We start from the raw sequence: 27,778 nt of genomic DNA on the forward strand, positions 1-27,778 counted from the left end.
AAAGAAGGGGCTGGAACTCATGGATTGAAGGCATGAGCTAAAACCTTTTACATATATGATTTTAATTCTCTGGAAAGTAGATATGATCCTTCCCATTTTATGGATGAGGACACTAAGGTTTTGATGTCTTGTAATTTGGGTGTGGTGGTCTCTATTCTATGCATGGAAATATTCTAGGCATGTGGACTGCTGTTTCTTGCTCGGGTATCCACAACAGATGTCATGCAACGCACAGCCTAGCTGTTAGGCCTGGGCTAATCACTCCTCTCATTTTACATATTAAGGAAAAGGAGATGTGAAGAGTAAGTTCTTGTTCCAAATCACACAGGGAGTTAATGACACCAGCTAAGGTTGGGAACCCTTGTCTGGATTCCTAGTGAGGTCAGCTTCCCACTGGCCCATTGCACCTACTTTCTACCCCTTCTGTATGCTGCATCGTATACAGAAGAGAGACTTAGGCTTAATGTATTTTAATGGGGCATTAAAAAAATATATTTTTGCAACTCCCTGCCAAGATTATGTACGTCACAAAGTTATCAAGTTGACAAAAGCAAGATGGAGAAGGAATGTGGATAGCTGAGAGAGGCACTTAGGGTTTATTTAACCAGTGAGGTTTATTTAACCAGTGAGGTGCAGTATTGAAAGGCAGAATGGTAAAGAGGTTTTGCACAGGAAGGAAGAGATTTAGTTTGCTTCTCCTTCAGTCACTTGTTAAATAGACAGCCTTGGGTCATAACAAACCAAAGCTGCCACATACATGAAAGGGAACCAATAGCATCATGCCTGCCTCAAGAAGTTGTTATGGAACCTCCCATCCTGGTTCTGCGAGGTGATTGTGTTTCTGTTTTCCACAAAGAATGCCAAGAGTTGGAAAGTGAGGAATAAAGTTCCCAAAGATTTTGTGAATGGGAATCATTCACTTGTTTCTCCTAGGAGAGTTAAACAAAACAAAACAAAACAAAACAAACAAAAACCTCTCAGGTGCCAGTCATTTTGGAAAATACTATTTGAAAGCAGTACACTTTATGGCCCTGTTTGCAGAATTGTGAATTAGTAAGCGCTTGTAGCCTAAGGCCAAAAATATCCCAGCATGTGTAAAAATTTTAAAAAACCATACATCTATCACTGTTTTCTAACATTTCATGGTAATTTGCCTTCACTGAGGAATTAAATGGATCTGTGATACACATTTAATTTATTCTGTAAGTAATGGCATGTTTTAAGGGGACTCAAAGTAATCATAATAATGGCAAGTCAACAAATCTTTGACAATTAGCATAACAATGAATGTAAAAACACGGGCGGGGGAAATGAAGGTATTTTTCAGAGGTTATTTCCAAGAACATTTTATACATTTACATGACATATAGCCAAACTAGAAATTCCGTGTGGTCTGTGCAAGTGACACTCGTGTTACAATAAACAAGAACAGTAGAAACAATTTGAAAAATGACTTAAAAATACAGTTATTGGGAAAAGAAAGCCAATGAAACAGTTGCTGAATAAAAAGAAGAATGATTGTAGTTAATACTTTTGAGATTCCCCTAATAAGAATTATGTTTAAGAATCTAGTGTAAATCTGTTTCTAAAAGATTTAGGTGTATGGCTTATTGCAGACGAATGCTTTTGTTGAAAAGGAAGAATCTGTTTTCGAAGTGACCAAAGTTACGTCAAGTTGTACTTAAACCTTGAGGTAGAGACAAAAATGCAGGAAAAGGTACACATTCTTGTCATGATTTGCTAATTAACTCATTAATTGTTCTGATAGTCTTGGGATTTCCTTCTACCTATAACTTAAAATTGTTTTCAACTTTAGTGTGTGTAGGAGTAACACAAAGGGCTAAACATGGGTATTCCAGGACCTCATCACAATTTTGATTTGGTAAAATTTGGGGGAAGGCCTTGAAATCTGCATTTTAACAAACCTTAGCTGAGATTCAGATTAGGTAAACTGTAGCCCACAGCTGGAGAAAGAAACACAGCAGTAGACCAATTTCTAAGGGTGAACCCTGAATGTGAATGTATACCTTTATTTTGGAGTGGTTGGTTGGAAATAACATACGCTCTCATACATGGCTGTTTTTTTTTTTTTTTTTTTTTTTTTTGAGGCGGAGTCTGGCTCTGTCACTCAGGTTGGAGTGCAGTAGTGCATTCTTGGCTCACTGCAACCTCTGCCTCCCGAGTTCAAGTGATTCTTTTGTCTCATCCTCCCAAGTAACTGGGATTACAGGCATGCACCACCATGCCTGGCTGTTTTTTTTTTGTATTTTTAGGATTAGCACGAAATCTTACCATATTCCTGTGTCTGGCAGCACAGAGGAAGGATAGAAAAACAGTTCCTGTTGCTGGGAAAAATCCCCATTTCCTCATATTTAAAATGAGAGTTGGACTAAATGCTGTCTACATTCCTCCGTAGTTCCAATACTTTAAATATGTATCTGACGCCTAGCAAATATTTCTTGAAAACTGTGACTCATGTATTGGCTAGTGTGGTGGATGGAATGAGCCTGGAAAAAATAGAAAGGAGGCTTCAGGCCATAAAATCAGTTAAGAAGTTTCCTAAGACTCCCCTCCCTGCCCTCACTCTTCAGTCACAAGGTAGGGACCCTTGCATGGCAACTAGATATATGAACTCCATGTTCAAATGAAAAAGATTTTATCTTACCTTTGAAAAGCTTTTTAAGCAACCGTCTACATATCATTATCAGTCATTAGACGTATTTGTTGCCAAGCTGCCATCTCTGTGTTGATGGCTGATTAGTATACATAAAAACCATGCTTAGAATAAATTTTAATAATTCTGTCACCAACAACATAAACACAACCAACATCATTTGTGTTACCAATAATTTAATTCAGAAGGTTCCCATTTGACTCTGTTAGGTAATCAGCTAATTTCTTTGCTTGGTGCTGTTATAATCATTTTTTGTTTTTTGTTTAACATATGAGGCAGGGACTGTGACATTAAGTCACATAAAACAATAATGGGCTGTTGAATACTGAAAACTCTATTGGAGGAGTCATGCCTTACTTTATTTTACATGATGTAAGTGGATTAAAAATAATGTTGATTGAGAGTTGATTCTAGTCACAAACATGTACTTTATTTTTAAAAAGTGTACTGCTTAGTAAAAGACATTTGCAAATAGTTGTAGCAAAGACTATGAATATAAGGCAGAGTTTCCTAATTCATGTACTTTCTCGATTGTGGAGCACATCAACTGCTAGATGTTGCTCTCAGCACTAGACAGAGAAATGGGGGGGGGGAAATGCCAGTTGAAGTTTCTATTCTCATGGGGTTTCATACCAAGGGGTTAGAAAGACATGAACAAATAAGGAAATAAATATATAATATAACAAATGCTAAGTAGAAAATAAAATAGGGTAGGGGACAAAAGATGGAGATAATTTTATACTGATTTGCCAAAGGAGTCATTCTAATAAGGTGACAATTGTGCAGAGACCTGATAAAGAATGAGCTATAAAAATATTAAGAAAAGTGAGTTCCAGGTAGTGGCAATGGCAACCAAAATATCTGAAACATTCTAAAAAGTACAGTATGAATTTGAAGAGCTGAGAACCCGGGCTTTTTGAACATTTTTGGAGGATCTCCTACAGCATAAGTTCTCCTTTTTCTATTAAGTCTCTCTGACCACTCAAATGCTATGGACCTCCTGTTCCCATGAACTTCTATAGAATTGTGGGCTTGTAATTTAACACAACTAAATGCTATTTTTGTCTTGTTTTGAGGGGTAGTGTGGGGTTAGTCTAATTTTCTTAGTTGCACTGCAAATTTATGAACAAAGAACATAGTTTGTGCCATTTCTGACACCGAAACTTCTAGCCTTTGTGTCCTGGTGTTGAACATATGTTAGATCCTTAATAAAAGTTATTTGATTACCCAAACACTGTATAAGCAAAATTATGTGCAATGTAAAGTTTCTTAATGGGAAATGTTTCCTTGTCAAGATTCTATAGGTGTGGTATGGAGTTGCTGTTAGGATCAAGTACTTTTATTTGCAACAGAATGCACTCACCCCTTAGATATACAAAAGCCAACTAAAAAGGAGAAAAATATAACAAATGAGGAGATATATTAAAAGACTTTATTCACAATAGAGAAATTTTACAAATATAATTTTTAAAAATTATGTGTCAATCTATTGTTTCCCATAACATTGGAGATTTATATATAAAGTTGAAAATGACAGAATGGATTTATGTAAAAATCAAAAACAATGTACACAATGTATAGCTCATGTGAAAATGTCATGACAAGTCACTGAGTTCTGTAAACCGCCATACAACTCACATGTGTAATATTAATTGCACAAAGTATATCAAGACATATTGAAGAAACACAAAATTAAGTGCTACTTTAACTGTTCATTTTTCAGTATGTGAATACATAAATTTAACTGCACAGTTTTGTTGAAAATAAGTTTCTACTTAAAGACTTCAGTTGTTAACCCAAAATATAACTTTAATTAAATTACATCACTATAATATTACTCTCTTATCTTGTTTACATTTTTGGTGTTTTGGGACTTTTGTTAAAAAAAATCCAAGTTCTAGAATTGCAAAAACTTCATTGTTGCCACTGAGAGAGCAACATATAGTACAGCTTCTTGTCTATTCACACCAGGACACCAAGGTACCTTACAGTGCAGTGTGTACACACAACCTGATTTTAATACTGTATCTGCTGCAGAAGTACTTATCAGCTTTGTGCTCTTTCAAATCAAACTGAAAAGAAAATGAGTTAATTTAAATGGCAAGTTCAAGGACATTTATACAAACATTATAATCTTAATACATACGGCCCAATTTTGGCAATAATTTTTAATATTTTGCCTTAAAGTCCTGGGAACAAAGGGCTCTTGCTATCCATTTATTTCATTAGGTGAACTGAAGACATGAGTGGGAGAAATTATTCTGGATCACAGAGACACATTACCATGGAAATGATGATGTATGGAAGAGTCTTTTGCATTTACTAATTTTACTAATTTATTCTCTGACATACACCAATGTATGATACTGAAAAACAGAAAGCAGGTCATAAAGGTGGTTCTGTCAGATAAAGGCAATCTTTTAAAACACTTTCAAATGCTAAAATAACTAAAACTATTAAGCCTATAGCTAAGAAAATAATTGTCTTCAGTAATATTAGGTGGAACCATATGAAACTGTGGACAGTTTTTAAACTACAAATGCAGCAATTTCATATGCTTCAGCCTAATCCATGGGGTTGTACTGATCTTTCTGACCATTCTCAGCTGAAAATTCACATGGTCAAAGTCTTTGCACTTTAGTATATGCATCATATTAGCCCTTTCATGGAAGTATCTCTATCCACATAAATATATATGCATATATAGCGAGCCAGTGTGAGCAAACACAAGGTATCACCAAATCTATTCTTGAGAAAACCATTCCTATTTCAAACTTAATGTTTAAAAGAATCAGATATTGATTTTTATCTACTCCAGGACTGTGGGGGATTGGGAGCGGCCATTTCTTTATATTTCTTCTAAGTTGTGATCTCTACGTTGAATATAACCATACTAAATATGCTATATTCTTATTTGGTCTAAAATTTATTAGATTTTCCTTGATTGATCATGAATAAGCAAAATTGGCAAAGCTTCCTTCAGAGCCAAATCCTGCTTTCACAAACTGAAAGGAAATAATTTACTACATTTGAGATAGAGCCTTTTTCAAATCTGAGAAATCTGAACCAAACAGAATGCTTTATTTTCCCAAGAAAAAAAATCAAGATGAAATACAAACAAATGGAACTAAAAGCCATATGAAATACCCTCTCTTGGCCGGGCGTGGTGGCTCAAGCCTGTAATCCCAGCACTTTGGGAGGCCGAGGTGGGTGGATCATGAGGTCAGGAGATCGAGACCATCCTGGCTAACACGGTGAAACCCCATCCCATCTCTACTAAAAACACAAAAAATTAGCCGGGCGTGGTGGTGGGCGCCTGTAGTCCCAGCTACTTGGGAGGCTGAGGCAGGAGAATGGCATGAACCCAGGGGGCGGAGGTTGCAGTGAGCCGAGATAGCGCCACTGCACTCCAGTCTGGGCGACAGAGCAGGACTCCGTCTCCAAAAAAAAAAGGAAACACCTTCTCTTTAGAGAGACCCAATTTCTTCATATATTCAGTTAAACACAAAAGCTAATCCATTAAATTATACTATTTTCTTTAGAAAAATGTAATTCAGTGATAGCAGAGCTCTGCAAAATTTGAGAGCTCACCTCTCTGTGTAGTAGGGAATGGAAGAAATTAACCAGTATATAATTCAGAATTGACACAGGGCAGTAAAGTAAAATTAAAGGACACATTTACAAAATAGAAAACACTAATATAATTAACCAACAAAAATACACTGCAGTTCCGATGAAATGAGGTCAACATGAGATGATCCTTTTGGAATGACTTTCTAATTTGAATTATAATGTGAGTGAAGTATTTTAGAAGACATTCTATCAAATAATGATAGACCTGCATAAAGAGGCTGTCACAGTTAGAAGATCTGTCTCTGGTGGACAGACAAACCAGATTAACATGAAATTGAAAAGGAAAAAGCTTTTTTATACTTATTATTATGGCTTTTTGCAACATGGCAAAACATTACAGCTTAAAGCAGACATTATCTCCTCTTAGAGGAGGAAAAAGTTTTGCAGTCAAATCAAATTGTAATTAAGAGGTCATTGCTATACCATTCTACTCAGTTTAATAAAAATGGTATTACACCTTCATGAACTCCAGAGATAATAGGTTACTTAAAAACAAACAAAAAACTGGTGGATACACTGGCTGAATAATAAAGGATACGATAAGGAATTTAGGTCCACCTATACTTATGATAATAAACATAAAAGACTGCAAAACAATTTAAGAACTTAATCACAGACCTACTAATCAAAGTTCATCATGTGCCTGATTACCAGGAAAGGAATTATTAAGGTATGCAGTGAAGGGAATGGAGCAGAGTAAAATATAAAATGTCTTTTTATTCCTCTCTGATTTCAACTTCCTTTTTTTCTTTACGGAGGATAGGGAGAAGATGTGCCTCGCTATTGAAGATCCAATGCTCCAGTGGAAGAAGATCATCGTCAGAAAATATTAGGTACAAATATCTGGTGAGAGAAACATAAGTATATGAGGCCCAAGGGCAGGCAGTGAAACCACAAACACACAGCAAAAACCACATCAATGTCTCCACTTCATCTTACCGAGAAACATGGACAAGAGTCAAATATATCAACAAAACCCTGAGGGGTTATACTCACTAACGTGGGGTAAAGAAGCTACTCAGTGCTTTGGTGTTGGCAGTATCAAGTCACTGAACCTAGTTATTGAGAATACGCCTGCAATTATAGCCATGCCTGATATTCTGAATCAGTCACACTTGATATTACTTCAATGTGTTCATGATAAAAGACATCTACAAAGATCTGTCCAGGTACCTTAGCCACATGGTTTTAGAATAATTTTTACCTACTTCAATGTCTCTGCCAGGAAGAAACTCTGCTGCACATCATCATAACTCTCATGAAGAAGGTAAACATCCCTTAGGCCTGAATAGCCTCCATTCACTCTGCAATGGTTTTCCAAGGCCTAAATTACAAAGAGGAGGGGAAAAAAATGGTCACATTTTAATAAGCTGATTGTCACTAATTTTTATTATTAGACTGTCAAGTTCAGATAAAACTTTTTATTTTTTATTTTTTTGAGACAGGGCCTCACTCTGTTGCCTGGGTGGAGTACAGTGGTACCATCGTGGCTCACTGAAGCCTCTACCTCTTGGGCTCAGGTGATTCTCCTGCCTCAGCTTCCCAAGTAGCTGGGACCACAGGCATGCATGCCTGGCTAATTTTTTGTAGAGATGGGGTTTTGCCATGTTGCCCAGGCTTGTCTCAAACTCCTGGGCTCAAACAATCTGCTTGCCTCAGCTTCCCAAAGAGTTGGGAAGTGGCATGAGCCACTGTGCCCAGCCAAAATTTATTTTTTACAAATTGGATTCAAATTAAATCAAAGTTTGTTAGAGTTTTAGGTAAAAAAAAATTAAAACCATAAACTAAATGTAAATCAAAAATGAAGTCACAGAACATATGGACAACATATCTTACCTAATTTGAAACACTTCTGCCTTTAGTTTTGGAAAAATTTTTCACTGATTTTTACCAATTCCTCCAATGGTCTAGAGCAGGGTTTAGCAAAGTATGAACTATAGGCTAAATCCAGTCCACTGTTTATTTTTGTAAATAAACTTTTATTAAACCACAGCCATGTTGTTTAAATATTGTCTGCGGCTGTTTTTATACTACAATGACAGAGCTAAGTAGATGCAAAAGAGACTGGCTGGCTGTCCCCCAAGCTTGATATTGTCTGGCCCTTAACAGAAAGAGTTTGCTGACCCCTAGTTTGGAGAGATTGCTAATGTCAACTGGGATCATAAACCACTGGTTGAGAAACTGTACTGGAACAAAATCAGCTGCTACTATAATTGGAAGATCTGAGTTTTTGAAAATCGATTGTAGGGTACTAATCAGTGATACTGGTAACAGAGCTAAAAGAAGAAAATGAAAGACAGTGAGAGACATGTGACTGGGATCTATTCCTAAAATACATTTTTTTTTTTTTAAGTCTAGTATGGAAGAAGATGGGATGACTCCACTGACAACTCTCTAGAGAGAAATGATCCTACATTTCTGTAGTTGTCTGAATTTAATGAATATTTGGAAAACAGATGGGTTGGGCAGTATGAGGATGAACATTTAGGTAACAACCTAAACCAACCTGCCTTCCACTTTGTTGGTTACCACTAAGATGGCTGCTGTTTGTGTTTTCTTTTCTCCTTCCAGAGCCCACTTTCTTTCGTTTGTTTCTATTTTTCTTTAACCTTTTTCCAGCTTTCCCAATGTATGACAAATACAAATAGTATACACTGGAAGGTGTACAATGTGATGTTTTGATATACACTTCTGTGGATATACACCATCTTCTGTGGTGGATATACATCTCTTCTGATGTGGATATACACCAAGAATTAGGATTGCTGGATCAGCACTATTTTTAATTTTTTGAGAAACCTCCATATTGTTTTCTACAATGGCTATATCAATTTTCACTGCCACCAACAGAGTACAAAGGTTCCCTTTACTCTGCATCCTCACCAAGACTGATTATCTCTTGAATTTTTGATAACAGCCATTTAAAAAGGTATGAGGTGATATCTCACTGTGGTTCTGATTTGCATTTCCCTGATGATTTGTGATGTTGAGCATCTTTTCATTACTGGCCATCCGTACGTCTTCTTTGGAAAAATGTCTCTTCAGGTCCTTTGCCTATTTTAAAATCAGGTTGTTTTTCTGCTATTGAATTGTAAGTTCCTTAATATTTGGGATAGTAACCCCTTATCAGATATATGGTTTGCACACATTTTTGTTGTGTTTCGTTTGGTTGATTGTTTTCCTTTGCTGTAAGGAAACGTTTTAGTTTGATGTAGTTTCATGTGTTTATGTTTGCTTTTGTTGCCTGTGTTTTTGGGTCAAATCCAAAAAATCATTGCCAAGCTCAGTGTCAAGGAGCTTTTCCCTCATTGTTTTCTCCTAGGAGTTTTATGGTTTTAGGTCTTATATTTAAGTCTTTAATTCATTTTGAGTTGTTTTTTTTTTGTGCTGTTTATATTTTGAAATTACATTTGCTGCTCTGCTAGTTACCAGGCATATTCATTTCTAGGGAAGTTATTTTCTGCTCATCACATCCTACTAATCCTATTAATTATATGGTCAAATAAAAATTTCCATTGTACAAAAATTGCCATCTGCAATCTGGTTCTAATTTATTGACTATAGACAAAAATAATAAAGTTTAAGACTAAAACCCTAATATATTTTATAGTGAAATAAAGAAAATATAAACAAGATATACTTACTCTTAGTTTCTCATGTCATTTTTCACTTTTTAGTTTTCCCCTGTGGATCATAGTTCTGTCCCTCTTTTTTTTTTTTTTACATGTACAATTGTACCCCATTTTCTCCCATTTAATCCAACTACCAAGAAGATGGAAAGCATAGACCTTGCCTTATTACTTGAGAAAAATCTTCTCTGGCTAGAAAGGATTTTGGAGGAAAATAAGGCTCTAAGAATGTAGAGCCCAGAAAAGAGGTGAGGGAAAGTGAATACCAGCCATGGATTCTCATGAGCAGAGATGCTGCACTGAGAGCTCAGCTCCCATCTGCAGATACTGATAATGAGGTTATTGATTTTTCACATCAGGGCTGGAGGACAGAAGGGAGAGAGCAGAGACTATGAGGAGAAGAATTTAATTACCTGGTTAAAGAAAATCTGACCAGAAGGCCACATGAATAAAGAAAATGCCTTATGATTTCACACTTTTAAAAAGCCCCCAAGAAAATAAGACCAATCAACTTAAAAACAGATGCTTCGATTAAATTCTAAGTTCCAGACAGTGCATCAAATGGAGGAGGAGTGTGAGGAAACTTTCAAGTCCTATTATTTTTTCTTTCCTCCTTTTTCTTTGACAAAAACTCAAATATCAGATACGTAGAGTAAGCCAAAAATTATTGGTTAAAAAAGGGAAAAAAAAAATCAGAATTTAGAAAAAATGGGCAAGCTTTTTATGGGAAACCCCATTTCCAGATATTTCTTTAAACAGATTTTAATCCCAAAACCTGTGTTCCCTTGAGGTTTTTTGGTGATGAGCTAATGATAGGGCCAGCCATGATAAATAGCCACTCCCCCTGCCCATGGAAACTGCTCTAAGCTCCTTCTTTTGTTAGAGGAGTTGCTTTTGGGGTGGACAATGCCTGATCACCTTTCTTTCTAGTTCACCCTCTCATTCTTGTTCCCCACAAGTCCTCCTGAGGTAAGCTATAGTATTCATGAACACAGTCAAAAATTTTGAGTGGTGGGCCAAGTTCCAGCTTGAGACTCCCCTTATCAGTGGCCCCAGAGGCTCCATGTCCCAGGCAGCGTCTTCCTTCTCAACATGCGGTTGTAAGTGAGAATGAAACAAAATGAAGAAATGCTTAGACAATAACAAGGGCTTCCAGAGGTTTAGAGAGGCCCAGCCACTTTCAGTTTTTAAAGCTTTTGGTAAATTAAAAAAAAAATTTTTTTTTTTTTTTTTAAGGAAAAGCATCAAAGAACCACCCCTCTCCCCTTACGCAAAAGTCTAGATTTTAAGACTTTAGGAATGTGAAGCCGGGGACAAGTAACTTTCCTGGGCCCTTACAACAGCCCTGATTCTATCAGCATCTCAACAGTGGAAGTTGTCCGTGTTTGTATGGCTAAGTCTAACCAGATCATCATTGTACTACAATCTGTTCTTGGGACTCTCAGCCTCGAGGCATAGGGACCACCTTGGTTTTGAGTAAATTATTAGTAGTTGTTAGTAATTATTATTAGTGATCCTATGTGACTGGGATGTGCTAATAGCAGAGAACAGGATATGAGAATGTTTATAGTGACTGGAGCTCTAAACAAGGGATGAAGGGTAAGAAAATAGCAAGCATCATGAGTTAAATCCTAAGTCAGAGGACAGAAGACTATTCTCTTGTCTACCAGATATATAAATGGCTGATCCATGGAGTAAGGCTGTCTGTGTGAGTGTGGTCTGAACTCAAGGGTAGAACACAGAGAATCAGGCACCTTGAACAAATCAAAGAGGGTCTGGAAACAGGATGAAGCCTGAGGAGGCAGGAGTAGGAAGGAAGAAGAGAAGTCACTTTCTGAGAGTCGAAATGACTGAGTGGAAAAAGTTAGGTTTAGAAGAGCAAAGAAAAATGTCTGTGCAAAAAACAAAGCCAAAAAACCTGAAATTACCAAAAAAACCCCCTGAAGCCAAAAAAATCACAAATCCCTATGTAAGGCTTTACCCTCTACTGTAGATCAGCTGAGATATTATATAATCTGTGAATATATACATATAATTAATATTCCGATAAAGCTCATGCTGTAAGTTATCAGATGTTTTACTGGAAGGAATTTGTCAGTTTCTCATGTGTTTTTTTTTTTTTTTTTTTTAATTTCGAGAGGGTCTTGCTCTGTTGCTCAGGCTGGGGTGCAGCGGTGCAATCTTAGCTCAAAATAACCTTGAACTCCTGGGCTCAAGTGGTCCTCCCTCCTCAGCCTCCTGAGTAGCTAGGGACTATAGGAGTGTGCCACCATGATGAGCTAATTTTTTTTTTTATGGGTATGAATTGGTATTTTATTGTGCTTTTGATTTGTATTTCCTTGATGACAAATGATATGAAGCATCCTTCCATGTACTTCTTGGCAATTATATGGCTTTTGAGTGAAAAGTTACTCAGATGCTGGGGTGGTGTGGGGGCTGGGGTGGCCGGAGAGATGTTGGTCAAAGGATATAAAATTGCACTTAAGAGCAGTAAGTTCAAGAGATCTATTGTACAATGTAGTGATGATAGTTACCAGTTAATAACAATATATGGTAATCTTAAAAAATGGGGCCATAGTCCAAAAAAAAAAAAAATGCTGAGAGAGGTCTGCTGGGTGGCTCATGTCTGTAATCCCAGTACTTTGGGAGGGCAAGGTGGGAGGATCACTTGAGCCCAGGAGTTCAAGACCAGCCTGGGCAACATAACGAGACCCCGTCTCTATTTAAAAAAAAAAAAATGTTAAGAGAGTAGATTTAAATGTTCTTACCACAAAAACTAAGCTATGTGAGGTAATGCATTTGTTAATTAGCTTGATTTAGCCATGCCACAACATATATATATTTCAAAACATTATGTTGTACACAATAAACATATACAGCTTATTTTGTCAATTATAAAAAGAATAAGAGAAATAAATAATTTTTGAAAAGCTGTTCATTTGGGTGGTATTTTCCTCCACAGGCATGAGTTTCGATGAGCTAATTTTTAAATTTTGTAGAGACAGGGTGACTTGTTGCCCAGGCTGACCGCAAATTCCCATCCTCGAGCCATCCTCCCACCTCGGCCTCCCACATGCTGGGATTACAGGCTTGAGCCACCACGCCTAGCCTTCCTGACATTTTTGACAAAAAGCAAAAGAAATATCAGTTAAATATTATTAATATAATTATATTATATATATTATATATAATAATTTAAAATTATATTTTATATAAAATAAATAAAATAAAATAAAATATTATATTTTATATATAATATAATAATATATTATAATTATAATATATTAATAATATTAAGTATTATTTCTGTCAGGCAGACTTGCAAGTGCTTGAACATCTGTGATTAATGGAGTGCTGTTAACCCACAAAAGAACTCCCTAGTGTTATAGTGCTGGATTATATACCTTTTCATATCTTATTTGACATTATTATTAGAAATTTAAGACACAGAAAGCAGGTTTCTCAAGTGTATCAGTGAAAGAAGGCTGGGAAGGGAGTGCTTTGTTAGAAGATAGGAAGACGGCTTACAATTTACAAACTGAAAGTATGGGTGAAAAAGTACAGGGCAAAGGAGATGTGACTCAACGGTAGCGAATGGAGAAGCTAACACTGACTATAATTTCAGTATAAGCCAGTTTTTTTTTTTTTTTTCCTTTGGAGATGACAGTCTTGCTCTGTCACTCAGGTTGGAGTGCAGTGGCATGATCTCGGCTCACTGCAAGCTCCGCCTCCCGGGTTCATGCCATTCTCCTGCCTCAGCCTCCAGAGTAGCTGGGACTACAGGCGCCCGCCACCACGCCTGGCTAATTTTTTTTTGTATTTTTAGTAGAGATGGGGTTTCACCATGTTAGCCAGGATGGTCTCGATCTCCTGACCTCGTGATCCGCCCACCTCAGCCTCCCAAAGTACTGGCAATTTTTTTTTTTTTTTAATATAAATCTACTAAAAGAACAAGTTGGACTATAAGCTGTGAAAAATCATACTGCTAAGAGAGGAAGAGAGGTTTTTGAGACACACTGCTCAGCCCTAAAAGACCACAGCTGGAAACCAGGTCAGGAGAAGAAAATCAAGGGAAATGATGGATGAGGAAAGGAAGAGATGGCAGAACGTGCTGTCTTCAGATAACTGGGGAGCTGAAATGTAGAAGGGAGATTTCTTTCCTCTGGTACCCCCAGAGCACAGAACATTGTAAATTGTGGCTTCAAAATAAGTAACTTTCTAACACCTTCAACCATTACCAATTGGAATGAGTTACTTTATTAGGTGATACATTCCCCTTTGCTGGGAAGTCCTTGGGTTGATGAGGAACAGCTATCTTGCAGAGATTTGGAAGGGAGTCTTGTCTTTAAGTAGAAAGCGGAATGAGGTGATTTTTAAGACCCCCTATGTTTCGGTTTGGGTTCCCTTAAAAATAAAGCATGAGACAAGGGTTGGACGCAGGATGCAGGAAGTCTGTCGGGGAGGTGACATCAGGAAGTGGGCAAGTGGGAAGAGCAAAACAGGGACGCAAGAGCCAATGAATTATACTAAGTTACAACTGTGTGCAACGAGGCTCACTCCTGCTAGAAACCCTCTGAAGAACCATGTAGCATGCATTCCAGAATGATTCTTGAGAGAAAGAAGACTGGCATAGTTATCCATCAACTCCAAAACCTCCTTGGTTGACAGCCATTAGCTCCCCAGCACTTCCCAGACCACAGCCAGCTGGCTAGGGAAAGCTTTTCCACCTTCTTTTCCTGACATGGTTTCCAGCTGTGGTCTCAAGTGTGCATCACAACAGCCAAGTGCTGGAGGTGCTGGGGGTGAGAGCTGCCAGCATATGCAGGTCTGCTGCTGAAACACAGGAGGCCACGGGGGCGGGGGAAATGTGTGGCCATGCCTTCAAAGTCCTAGTTTTTCTGGTTTAAAAAATGCAAGATCCTACAACACTCCTTGCTCACCACTATAGCTCAGGTTCTAGCAGAGGTTACTGGGGGCGTCCCCAAAATTGAGACCTCAGTGTTGTGACACAGGGAAATGATTTCATGTCATATATTATGTTAAAGGGTTGACAAGAAATAAAAATCATAACACATAAACCAACCTTATGATCCCATAAACAACCAACCTCCCGAAGAACAGAGCAAACCAAAGCACCCTGTCTACCTTGCAATACGAATTTGCTTACCTCCCATTTTTGATCCCTTCTCGGCCATACATTTTGCACATTCTAACATCTATAAAATGGATGTCATAATTTAATTGGCAGTGTTATTTTTCTTAGTGGTATATAAAACAATGATGCTTCTTACTAACTATGGTGTTTTAGATTTGATGGAATACATTATTCCTGATATTCTCAACTTAAACTGATATTCAATTCATTTGCTGGCCAATTGAAGATCAAAACATTTCCTATCATCAAAGTTTAGAAAAGCCTCAATTTTAACATTTTTTTCCAGAGGAAAAAAACAGAAATGTAAAGAAATTACAATGACTACTGATTAAATGTAATAAAACTGCCCCCTCAAAGAGGCCTAGAGAATTGCTGTTATTTAAAATGACTGATGATTAATAAGAAGACACATACTAAATGAAGAGGATAATCAGCAAGATTCACCGATGGCTTCCTAAGATATTAGTTAAATTTTACCAAAGGCAATATTCATTTTAGATTTCCTGAGAGAAGTCATTCCTCATGGACAGTTTTTAAAGATAGCTAACTTTCTAACAAAGAGTGCTAGAGAATGAGAGTGTAATTAAAGCATTTGCTTGTTCTTATCACCTGAATTCCCTTCCACTCCTTGCGGAATAATAACTCTTACAATTAGACAGACATTGTTAGATGCATATCCTGCAGGGTGTCTCCTCAGGCATTTGGCACACAAAGCATTCACTAGATTAGTTTAGGAAGGAGATATACCATCCTGGGCAGGAAGAGACCCAAGAGGTGACAGACAATGAAAATAACACCCTGGGCAGATGGAAAGCTTACAGATATTCCAAGAAACCTGAGGCTGGTAAAGGAATATCCTTATACAAAGTAATTCTTCTATAAGTGCTTTCTAAAAGTTAGACCTAAGTAGCTATTTACTCTAAGTAGAAGCATGTACTAGCATTTTAAAGCTCAAAGACAGAAAAAAACAGGAAGTGTTTATTGAAACAGACAGAGGTGAATATCCCCAAGCTGCCAGTAACCCTTAGGTGGAATTAAGAGATCATCATTTTTGTATTAATGGGAACTTAATTTTAGACTATGCCTTTCTAGTCATCTCCTTCAATATCTATCAGTAGGTATATCTATATCAATGTTATACAAAGCAAAGCTGAAGCTAGGGATATAAAACGACTTCAATGAAAATACACAGTCCTAGGTGGAAAAAATCCTGGTTGAAGCTTTAAAAATTATAGAAAAGTTGATAAGCCTGATTTATAGGTATCAACTGAACATTTTTTACTATGACATTTATCTATAAGAAACATGCAAATTAAAACATCACCTCTACAGCTTCCCAGGCCCATTTCCTGTACTTTGGATCATGAGTCAGTCTCCACATATACATGTAAGTCTCCATAACTTCTGGCCGTAAGATGTAGTATTTTTCATTTTGTCTTGTAGCAATGGCTTCAACACCACCATCAAATCTGAAAGCTTCTGGTCCCAGTTTCATAACTAAAGGACATGGAATGAATAAGGGTTATTGTTCTGGACAGTGCTTACAGTCAATAAGTTAAATGAAACTAGAAAGTACAGTCATCCCTCAGTATCAGTGGGGGATTGGTTCCAGGACCCTCCGAGGATAACAAAATCCATGGCTCCTTGAGTCCCTTATATAAAATGGCAAAGTATTTGCATACAACCTAGGTACATCCTCCCATATACTTTAAATCATCTGCAGTTTACTTATAATACTTAATACAGTGTAAATGTTATGTAACTAGGTGTTATACTGTATTGTTTAGGGAATAAAGATAAGAACAAAAACTCTATAAATGTTCAGTACAGAGAGAACCATCCATTTTTTGGGGAACATTTCTGATCTGCGGTTGTGGAACCCACGGATACGAAGGTCTGACTGTACTTTAACAACACTGAAGAGAGATGTCAAAGTGGTCAGTTTTAAAAAAGAATTATAAACATCATGTAATACATAAAACTCATATACTTAAAACATTTAGTCATCTAAAAGAGTCCATTTTAGAAAACAGTAACAATTTTTTTTTCATTTAACCCCCATTTACTGAGCACCCACCAGGCAAGTGCAAGACACCGTGGAATACCATTTGAGTTAGCCAGAAATTTAGTGGTTGACAATCCTAAGTAATTTTGCTACAAAGGGCCAGTTATTTGTACTTTGTGTTGCAAATTCCTATTTTATAAGAAGGGAGTGGGATTCATGATCTATTTCATGGGGGATGTGGAGAAGATTAACAATGGATAATACAATGCTAAGTTTCTCTTTGCAGGGAGATAGAGACCCTTGTCCGGTGTTATTAGCAAAAGCAGAAGTCAGTAAATTAGGCTGGCTTTAACTCTTTAGGGCCTGGATTTTTGTTTCTTGGCAAACTAAAGGTAGATATTTTCAGGTAGAAAATCATTGCCTTTTAAAATAAAAATATACATTCCTTTATGACATTAATCACGATCATCAAGTTTCATAGGCAGAGTGGACAGTCTTTTGATGGCAGCAATGACAAAACTGCATGAAATCAAAGCATGTGGGAATAGACTGTAAGTGAAGAATAACATGTACTCACATGTTCGATTATATGATTCATGACAGGTACGGGCAATTTCAGCCCCGAGTTCAAGGTAGTGTTGGGCCATGGCTTCGGGAGCTCCATCAGCCCCGAGTGCGAACATGCCTCCTGCAAAGCAGGTCAGGTGGCCCATCTTGTGCTCCAAGAGGCCCCCTTTCCACTCCGCGATGTAAGTTAGTCCGCTGCTAGACTTGCGGATCAAATGAGTCTCGATGGCCTGTAAAAAACACTTTTTTACTATTTTGTAATCTCTTCTCAAATTTATACTAAAAATATGCCCAACATTAATAAAAAAGAGAATAAAACACAACTCCCAATCAGAGTTTGGTGTTACAAATCCATTCAACCTGAAATTACACGCTATTGCTTTCTGTATTCCTCCGCTAGCTTAGGCCTTATTAGTTTGGTTAGTCAGAATTAACACTGCTGCGCCAGCACAGTTGGTTTTGCTTGGTTCCGCGACCAAACACTTGTATTCCTCACACTCAAAAAACTTTCCCCTTCCCAAAGACAGGCCACTGTGCAGCGGTAATAGTTGTTTTGGTACATTTTCATTTCCACAGGTGGTGAAATAACACAAAGCCCAGGCCCTAAGGTGGATGAAGAACACAGCATATTTGTGCATGAGATCCAGGATGGTGGCAAAACTCTTCCTTTCAATTCTGTAGGCCTGGAGGGATCACAAAATAGAGTGACAAAGAGGAGGTGTTCTGTGGCCAGAAGACTTGGCTTCAAATTCCAGCTCTGACACTCTCTCTAATTTGTGGAAGTGAACAATTTGCTTACTATATCCCTAAATCTCAGCATCCTAATCCATAAATGGGAACACCAGGATCTCCTGATAGGACTCTGCCACATTTTGTTTATAAAGCAGTCACTAATGCCAAGTGGCACGTGATAAAAGTCATTTATAATTATCATTCACATTTCCAATGTGGTGACACTTGAATCAAGTTCCTCCCTAATACTTCTATTAAAAAGCACACTATTATATAATGAATGAATATATATATTTTAAAAATCGGAATAAAAATCTTTAAATTTGGGAGAAATGATAATGTTTACAAAAATGATTTATAAAACATCTTTTATTTCTATCCCAGGTCTGTTGATATTCTCTTAAACTAGACAGACAAATAAAATATGCCTTATATTTTAAAAAGCAAAAATAATCTCCAATTCCTCTAATAGAAAATGCTCTCCCTGCTGCCCCACAATTACTCCATGGAAGGAAAAAGGCCATGACTGTGTCTACACCTGTACACTGCTATCAAGAGACAGGGATTTGTTAGGAGGCACATTTGGGAATAGACACAGAAAAAAACTTGTGATAGAGAAGAATGAATGAAAATGAATACACAGGAAGCTAAAACCTTTCCTACCTTTATTAGAAATAAACGAATGAAACCAAGATGGTAAGAAATAAATGAACATATTACTGTGCTCATTAACTGTGGTTAAGCTAATGTTATTGATGGTTTAGTTATTACATTAATATTTCATTCTTATTTTATGCAACTGAAGATCTTAGCTATTTATACTTCTCATAACAAAAATTGCAATAAAGTCCTTCAAGCAGATACTTGTTCATAACCCAAGAAATTATTCTTTCTACATGGCAAGAGTAATAGCTTTTGAGCATGAATTAGAGAAACATTATTACCCTGTTATGGATCCTAAATAAAGTACGACATTATTTCTGGCATGATTCGGACCAAGTTGCTACCTCTTAATAAAAGCTACAAGGAAATTCCAAGACCTTCAAAGCAGTAATTTTGTGTGGCCATGGGAAAATGCAAATAAATACAAAGAAGGATAGTTTTTAGTAGATCTACTGTGTCAAGGCTACAGATAATTGATTAGAAAAAAGGGTACTATATATTTTGTGATTTAATCCTTCTATAATTGCTTTAAAAAATTGGTTTGATGAAGGCTTCAGAATCTTAAGTGTCTGATAAGTCATCTGCCCAGGTATCATTTACCATTGTGAGTTCCTAGTGTAATCTCCAGATAGGGCCATGATAGCCAGTTGAAAGCTCAAAATATTTTGTTACTAAAATAATCAAATAAAACATACCACTCTGGGATTAAATGCTTCCCAAAATCTACTTGAAGCTACAACAGAGTAACCGTATCTTCAGTAATCAACTGTCCAGAACAATAGTGTGCAGCATCCTCCCCTTGGTTACAATAATCTTCTGAAGTACAACTTAACAGAAAGAAACTTTGCTGTATAAGACGCTGCTACTTCTCAAAACAGAAATTTAGTTGTTCTAGCTTTGCTTTCTACGTTGAAAATATACAATGCAATGAATATTAGCTTTTACTAGGAAGAGAAGCAGGAAACACTTTGACTTCATTTGTTCTTAATGGATTTTCCTGTCAATGATCTGTCTGATTACAATATACTAAAAGTTGTGTAGGTATGGTTTTAGGAACTAGGAAGAAAATATTTCAAATAATATTTTAAAGTTGTCTTTTTTTGAACATCAAGATCTCAGAGGGCCAATTTAGGATTAGAATAATTAAAATGTCTGCCAGTATGGTGATTAGAGGATGACAGAATGGAAACTATAAAATATGGAGAACTCCCTAGATTAAAATCTGAAACATCATAGCAGTGAGGAAAAATAAACCTAAAAGAGGCCATGTGGATCATATCCTAGTTTGCTTTTGATGTTAATCACATGCCTTTATAAAGGCTGTGCCAAATGTAGGCCAATGTTCTCACTAAGGCGCTTCTGGTTCCTGCATGGGAAGTAGTGAAGACTCGTAAAGGAAACCAACGTCATACTCAGTGCCAGAACAAAGCAAGCTGCATTTATATTTAAATAAACAAGTATGCCTATGTCAAAATAACCCAGACCTCTTGTTAGAAAGACCAATTTTATAATGGCTACATCTTTGGGATTAAAAATTTCCAGTTTTTTCTATGAATTAACACTTTACTAAAAAATTTCTAAGCTGTCAAGACAAAGAAAATTTTTCTGAGGACTGAGCCACTATTTTACAACACTACTTGAGAAGCCTTGATAATAATATTAAAAGAATATATGTGTTACCACATTAAATAATCACAAAAACACCTGATTCCACTAAAAAATTTTGTTCCTGAAGAGTATAAATATTTTAGATAAAATAATTTTCTTCCTGACTTGATTTACTTTCTAACTTTATTTTCGGTTTTGATTGAGGCTTAACTGGAGGTGTTTCTTAGTTTACTTTTATACTGGCCTATAGACTTTAAGTAGTTTCTAACTTACCTTACTAACTTACTGCTTGCAAATTAGTAAATGAAGATTTAAATGTAGAATGGAAATTCTTACAAATAAATCCACAGTGAATGAGTTAAAAGGAACAGGTGTTGATACAGACAAACTTTAATCTTAATTTTGGTTTGACATGTAATTTCTCTGAGGTACAGCAACTTTATCTGTAAAACTGGGTGAGTAATAGCTCAAGTACTGTGAGAGAGAAAAAAAACAACACAACTCCACCATTTCATTTAAAGGAGCTACCCTAACACACTGCTTAGCACATGGTAGGCAATTCAACACACAACTGTTGCCTCTTACTTCTCCACTGTAAAGAATCTTTGATACTATTAATGATCTTCCCTTAAATATGAGTTTATTCAGATTTTTATGTGTGGATTTCCTTAGAGTACTGTCCACATATCTCTGGGGACAAGTTTACTTCACATGGAGCTAGCCATTGGGACTCTCTGTCTTCTTGGGCAATTTTAACTTAGGCAATTGTCAGAATACAAATTCAGGATTTCCCCCCACATAATATAAATTGTGGTCCTAAGGAGATAATTCATATTTATGAAAGAATACGACTTTTTTAGATATGTGACTCTTAACTGAGGTTTAAACCATGCGAAAACTTTAGCTGCCCAATTAGAAATAAACATCAAATATGATTACAATTATTATGATATTAGCAGATATCGAACTCTACCTAACTGGAAGTATTTTGTAACTCATTCATGTAGTACATCACTTATTCATTAAAACTTGATTAATATAAAAGTTATAAATTAGGGCTGAGTGGCAAAGAAGATTTAAATATTAGGTTACCTGAACAGCATCAAAATACATCTTCTTAGCTTCCAGATCTGTCTTGTCAGACATTAACCAGGCCTTCAGCAAATATTCATAGAAGCTGTCTCCAAGACCTCCAACTGATACATGATCTAGAAAGAGAGGGAAATGAATTTTAGAGTGATTCAGGTTTTAATTCAGATAAAGGAGCAAAATCACATTAGCAACTAGGATGCAACCTTATGTCAACTGCAAGTCACTGTTACATTTAAATTCCAACAAATCTTTTATTTTCAGAAAGATATTCTGAAATGAGCAGATGGGCTATTAACTAATGTAACATACTCTAAATAATTACCAGAGTAGTTTTGTAAACATGGAAGATAAAAGATACGTAATCACCCCTAATTCTAAAAATCTGGTTCCCTAGTGAAAAATACCCAACTAAAATGTTCACAGTATATATTTAAATACATTTTTATTTGCTTTAGTTCTGAATAATATAAAATTCTGGCCATGCTATGAATATTAACAAATCTTTTTTAACAAGTGGTTTGTAATAAATTAAACAAGAAGCTCCTCAGGTTCATTGCCATTATTATTATTTCTAATCTCACTCTGTCACCCAGGCTGGAGTGCAGAGGCACGATGATAGCTCACTATAACCTCAAACTCCTGAGCTCAAGCGATCCTCCTGCCTCAGCCTCCCAAGTGGCTGGGACTGCAGGCATGCATCACCATGCCAGGCTCATTTTTAAATTTTTGGTAGAGACGGCATCTCGCTATGTTGCCTCAGCTGATCTACAACTCCTGGCCTCAAGCGATCCTTCCACCTGGGCCTCTCAAGGAAGAGGGATTATAAGCATGAACCACTGTGCTCAGCCTATTATTGTTTGATAAATTTTCTAGTGCTATGAATCTGAAGGGTCAAATACCTATGGGACAGGGGCAGTCAGAAAGAATATGGGGCAGAAGAAGTTTTTCCTCCTAATACTCCGTTCCTACAGTCCACCTTCACTGCCATTTATCATGCCGGACCCACTACATGTATTATCAACAATCTCACAACTATAGGATAGGTATCCTCATTTTTTTTTCTTTTTTTTTGAGACAGAGTCTTGCTCTGTCACCAGGCTGGAGTGCAATGGCACGATCTCAGCTCACAGCAACCTCTGCTTCCCAGGATCAAGTGATTGTCCTGCCTCAGCCTCCCGAGTAGTTGGGATTACAGGCACCCACCACCACGCCTGGCTAATTTTTGTATTTTTAGTAGAGACGGGGTTTCACCATGTTGACCAGGCTGGTTTCAAACTCCTGACCTCATGATCCGCTCGCCTCAGCCTTCCAAAAGTGCTGGGATTACAGACATGAGCCACCACACCCGGCCCAGAGTTCTAATGACAGTGCTCCTTCAATCTGTTCCCCACATTAATGTCAGAGTAGCCCTCTTAATACGTGAATGTGATTACCCTTTACTCGAAGCCCAATTCTGTGTGTTTGGTGCCATGCAAAATCTCAATCTTCTCTATGCCATTCAGTCTGGCTCCACTTGCTTTCTGCTCACTTGCTATACAGCCCTTCTTTTGGTTCCTCAAAATCATCAGGCTCCATCTCATCTCAGGCAGGGCTTCTATAGGCCTTGTTCTCTGCATGAAATGGACCCTAGGACCCCCTTCCCCTTCTTTCGTAGTTCTTACTCTTACTTCATACCTGGGATCAAATGGCACTTCGTCAAAGGAGTGTTCTCTGACAATCCCACTAGGTTCCCTTGTCACACCCTTTTTGATCGCACACATTTATCACTTGCAATTTCATAATGTGGTAACATTTTCTTCTGTCTCCTCCACGAGATCATGAACCAAGAGGGCAGAGACCAGACCTATTATGTTTCCCAGTCCACCCCAGCCCCTGGAAAGTGTCTTGCCCATGGTAGGTACTCAACAAATAATTGATGAACAAAGCAAAATTCTTCTATGTCAACCTTAATAAAGGGCTGTAACTATCCAAGCTAAAGAGCCATGTTTTAAAGTAGTTAAGTACGTGATTTTCTTGTTGCAGAAAGTGTAGAATTATAGTTTAAATTTTAGTGTAAAAATATATTTTAAAAATTCTAAGTCTGATTCTTGAAGTGACATTTACAGTTTCCTAAATTAACACAGAAACCTCTGACATTTACAAACTAAATAGACTAAGTACGAACTCATCAATAATAAACCCTGTTGTTATCAACATCATTGTAGGAGACAAATGCAAGTGATGCGTGGAAAAGCAAATCCCGGGCTGGCATTGTCAAAACAACACTGACTCCATGAAGTGATAGGAAACGATGGCCAGGATCCAGACATGTCCTTTGGAGTTAAAGCGATGAGAGCTGAAAACCAACGGCCAGAAGGAGCTTGATGTTTTCCTCCCCTTGGGTTATGATTTTCTAATAGATGGAAGAAGCAAGTTTGGGCATTTGGGGATTTTTTTAAAATAAGAAAAAAGTGTTACATAAGAAAACATTTGTTTTAATTAATTTTGGTATTTGCTAGTTTTCTATTTTTAAAATTTCCTGCCTATAAAAATTTCAGACAAAGAAACGTAAAGGAGAAACAGGTCTTCTCATTAATTTAGCATATCACTCACTAAGCTTCCTTCAGGCCTGGATGGCTGTTTGTTAATACAGTCCTGTGTAAACATCTTAGCGGATGTGGGGGAGAGTAGGCCTGATTTTATCAGTAGGAAAGGATCAACCTACTTCTAGAAAGAACATAATATGGTATTTTTATGTCCAACTGCTCTAAAGGTGAGGTGTACTGTAGTCAGTCAGATATTACGCTCTTCTCTGAAGGAGTAATTTATTCTTTTCTTCATAAGAATAGGTCCCATAAAAGGATTTCTAATATCTAAAAAAGAGAAAAAGCAAGTAGCAAAAGAATCCAGACAAAGAAGAATTAAAATACTCAATATCTCCCTTTTAAAATTTTTGTTGACTTCATCTGAATTTCTCTCTCTGAAACAATCCCCCAATGATGCTAGTGACACTACACATAGCTAGCTAGATTAGATACAGATAGATGGATGGCTGTTACAGAAATCAAAGGATGATAAATGCTCTGTGTACAGACATGAAACCCTGCCATCTGGCCTCAACAGTAACAAGATCAGTTCATATTATCAGTGACCAGGACCGGATACTGCCTTTCAGCCACAACTGAGGAGCAGGGGCAACTGCTAAAAGAGAACAAGCAGAACAACCATTAAAAGCAGAGGCAGGCCCAGCGTGGTGTCTCATGCCTATAATCCCAGCACTTTGGGAGGCCGGGGAGGGCGGATCACCTGAGGTCAGGAGTTCAAGACCAGCCTGGCTAACATGGTGAAACCCTCATCTCTACTAAAAAAACAAAAATTTGCTGGGTGTGGTGGTACGCGCCTGTAGTCCCAGCTACTCGGGAGGCTGAGGCAGGAGAATTGCTTGAGCATGAGACAGGGAGGTTGCAATGAGCTCACATCATGCCACTGCACTCCAGCCTGGGTGACAGAGCGAGACTCCATCTCAAACAACAACAATAACAACAACAACAACAACAACAACAACAACAACAACAATGGAAATATACACAAGTTGTTTTATCCCCAGTCCTCTAGTGGCCCTCAAACTGTTGAGTCTCAGCACCCTTTTGTAATCTTCAAAAGAAATGGGCACCCCAAATAATTTATGTAAGTAATTTACTACATTGGAAAATTAAAATTTTCCAATTTACTACATTGGAAAATTAAAATAATTTAAAAATACTTTTCTTATTTCATTTAAAATAATAATTACATGCCCATTAACATATACAATTTTTCAAAAAAGTTATATTTTACAAAACAAAACAAAAAATTAGTGAGAAGACTGACACAATTTCACATTTTTGCATATCTCTTTCTTGTTTTCCTTGATAGGAGACAGTTGGATACTCATGCCTGCCCTACTTTCAATCCTTTGCTATATGTTGTTTTGGCTATAATACATCAAGAAAAGTCAGCCTCACACAGTAATACAGTCAGAAAAAGAAAGGATATTTTAACAGACTTTTCACACAATTGTGGATATTTTTCTTTGATACTATAATAGTCAACAGGTGGTTTCTTTTTTAAAGGTTAATTGCATTGTAAAATTAGAAATTACATCAATGAATTTTTGTATTGTTACATTAAAATCCATTGGTCTATCTTGTACTTTAGATTGTTTTCCATGTATGATCTTATAATGTCATGCTTTGGTCATTTGGAAAATACTGGCTCACTGAATTATGCAGATCTTTCAAATATTGACATGTTCCATTATACAATGTCAGAAAACCACATTTGTTAATATCATCATCAATCTAATAGGAAAAGTATTTGTGTCAAGTTCATGGTAGCATGTACAAGTTTTCCAAAATTCTATTTTTTTTTTTTTTTTTTTTTTTTTTTGAGACGGAGTCTGGCTCTGTCGCCCAGGCTGGAGTGCAGTGGCCAGATCTCAGCTCACTGCAAGCTCCGCCTCCCGGGTTCACGCCATTCTCCTGCCTCAGGCTCCCGAGTAGCTGGGACTACAGGCGCCCGCCACCTCGCCCGGCTAGTTTTTTGTATTTTTTAGTAGAGACGGGGTTTCACCGTGTTAGCCAGGATGGTCTCGATCTCCTGATCTCGTGATCCACCCGTCTCGGCCTCCCAAAGTGCTGGGATTACAGGCTTGAGCCACTGCGCCCGGCCCCAAAATTCTATTTTTTATTTAGAAACTTGGATTATAATCATTGGCATAAATACTGTGACTTTTCCTTGAAGTGACAAGCTCATTTTCAAGAATATAGCTCCCAATTACCTAGCCTAAATAACCATTTTTTAAGTTGTTCTTTCAAGTAAAAATGTTGAATCCATGAAACAGTAAGTGGCTAGTTCAGCTTGCAACTCAAACACCCAAGAGCTTTTCCTTGACGCAACTACCATTTTTCATAATTCAGCAGGAGTGATTTATGAGTGCTTTCCATTTCATCTTATAGAACATGACAAAGGTGTGTACTCAAGGGTTGATATTTACTAGAATCACTAATTTTTTTTTTTTTTTTACTGTTTCATTAAGCACATTCATAAGTGAAACTGATATCCTTTTTTTAAATGCTACTAAGAATACAATGGGGGCTGGTGTGGTGGCTCATGCCTGTAATCCCAGCTTTGGGAGACCAAGGGAAAAGGATCGCTCAAGCCTAAAACTTTGAGGCCAGTCTGGGAAATATAATGAGACCTTGTCTCTACCAAAAAAAAAAAAAAAAAAAAAAAAAATTGAAAATTGGCTGAGCATGGCAGTGTGCACCTGTAGTCCCAGCTACTCAGAGGGGCCGAGGTGGGAAGATCGCTTGAACCCAGCATGAGCCCAGGAGGCAGAGGTTGCAATGATCTGAGATCATGCCACTGTACTCCAGCCTGAGTGACACAGTGAGACCCTGCCCCACAAAAAAGAAAAAAAAAAAAGAAAGAATATGAGTATTAGTACTATTTGGTGTTTGTTTGCCTTTGTTCTCAGTGAGGCTTCAGCAGTTTCACCTAACACTGTAGGTGTAAATATCAACATTTTAGAAAAGGAAGAAAGTCTTTTAAAGTACCACTATTAAACAGCAGAGGCAGAGAGAGAGATGAGATATAGAGTACATATGTATTCACAAAATTTAAGTACGTAAACACCCACTAAGTGCAAGACATGGTGTACTGGCTTAGTAAATATGACTAAGACATGTATTACATGTCTTAATATATTATATTATTATAATAAAAATAGTTTTGACCTTGTGGGCCTCTTCAGAGGTCTCAAGGACTTCCAGTGATCTGTTGACCACACTTAGGTAAGTGGTAACCTTGATTATAGCCCTAAGGTTTCAACGGCTAGGCTTCCAGAGCTATAGACACATTTTAGCATATGGATTTTAGCATATTCTTTCCTATTATTCTTTAAGAAAAGTACTTCTAAAGTAACAGTGAGGTATCTAAGAACATGACATAAAAATATAAAGAAAAAACCCAAATTAGAGTAAAATCTTAAGGCAATGTAC

The 27,778-nt window shown here is 37.2% G+C and overlaps 1 protein-coding gene across 1 annotated transcript in view; it reads right to left on the reverse strand.

Annotated features, from left to right (window-relative positions):
• Positions 1 to 4,092: 4,092 nt before the first annotated feature.
• The window catches only part of LOC105465511 (mannosidase alpha class 1A member 1), a 171,386-nt gene continuing 147,700 nt past the window's right edge, over positions 4,093 to 27,778 (reverse strand). Inside the window, exons 9-13 of the mRNA XM_011713962.3 lie at positions 21,759 to 21,874; positions 17,674 to 17,893; positions 16,416 to 16,588; positions 7,516 to 7,631; positions 4,093 to 7,150 (exon numbers count right to left, since the gene is read on the reverse strand). Of these exons, the coding sequence (XP_011712264.2) occupies positions 7,024 to 7,150; positions 7,516 to 7,631; positions 16,416 to 16,588; positions 17,674 to 17,893; positions 21,759 to 21,874 (752 nt within the window). The 3' untranslated portion in view covers positions 4,093 to 7,023. The remainder of the gene's footprint in view (positions 7,151 to 7,515; positions 7,632 to 16,415; positions 16,589 to 17,673; positions 17,894 to 21,758; positions 21,875 to 27,778) is intronic.

The sequence above is a fragment of the Macaca nemestrina genome, chromosome 5 (genome assembly GCF_043159975.1).
Source record: "Macaca nemestrina isolate mMacNem1 chromosome 5, mMacNem.hap1, whole genome shotgun sequence".
NCBI classification, from domain to species: Eukaryota; Metazoa; Chordata; class Mammalia; order Primates; family Cercopithecidae; genus Macaca; species Macaca nemestrina.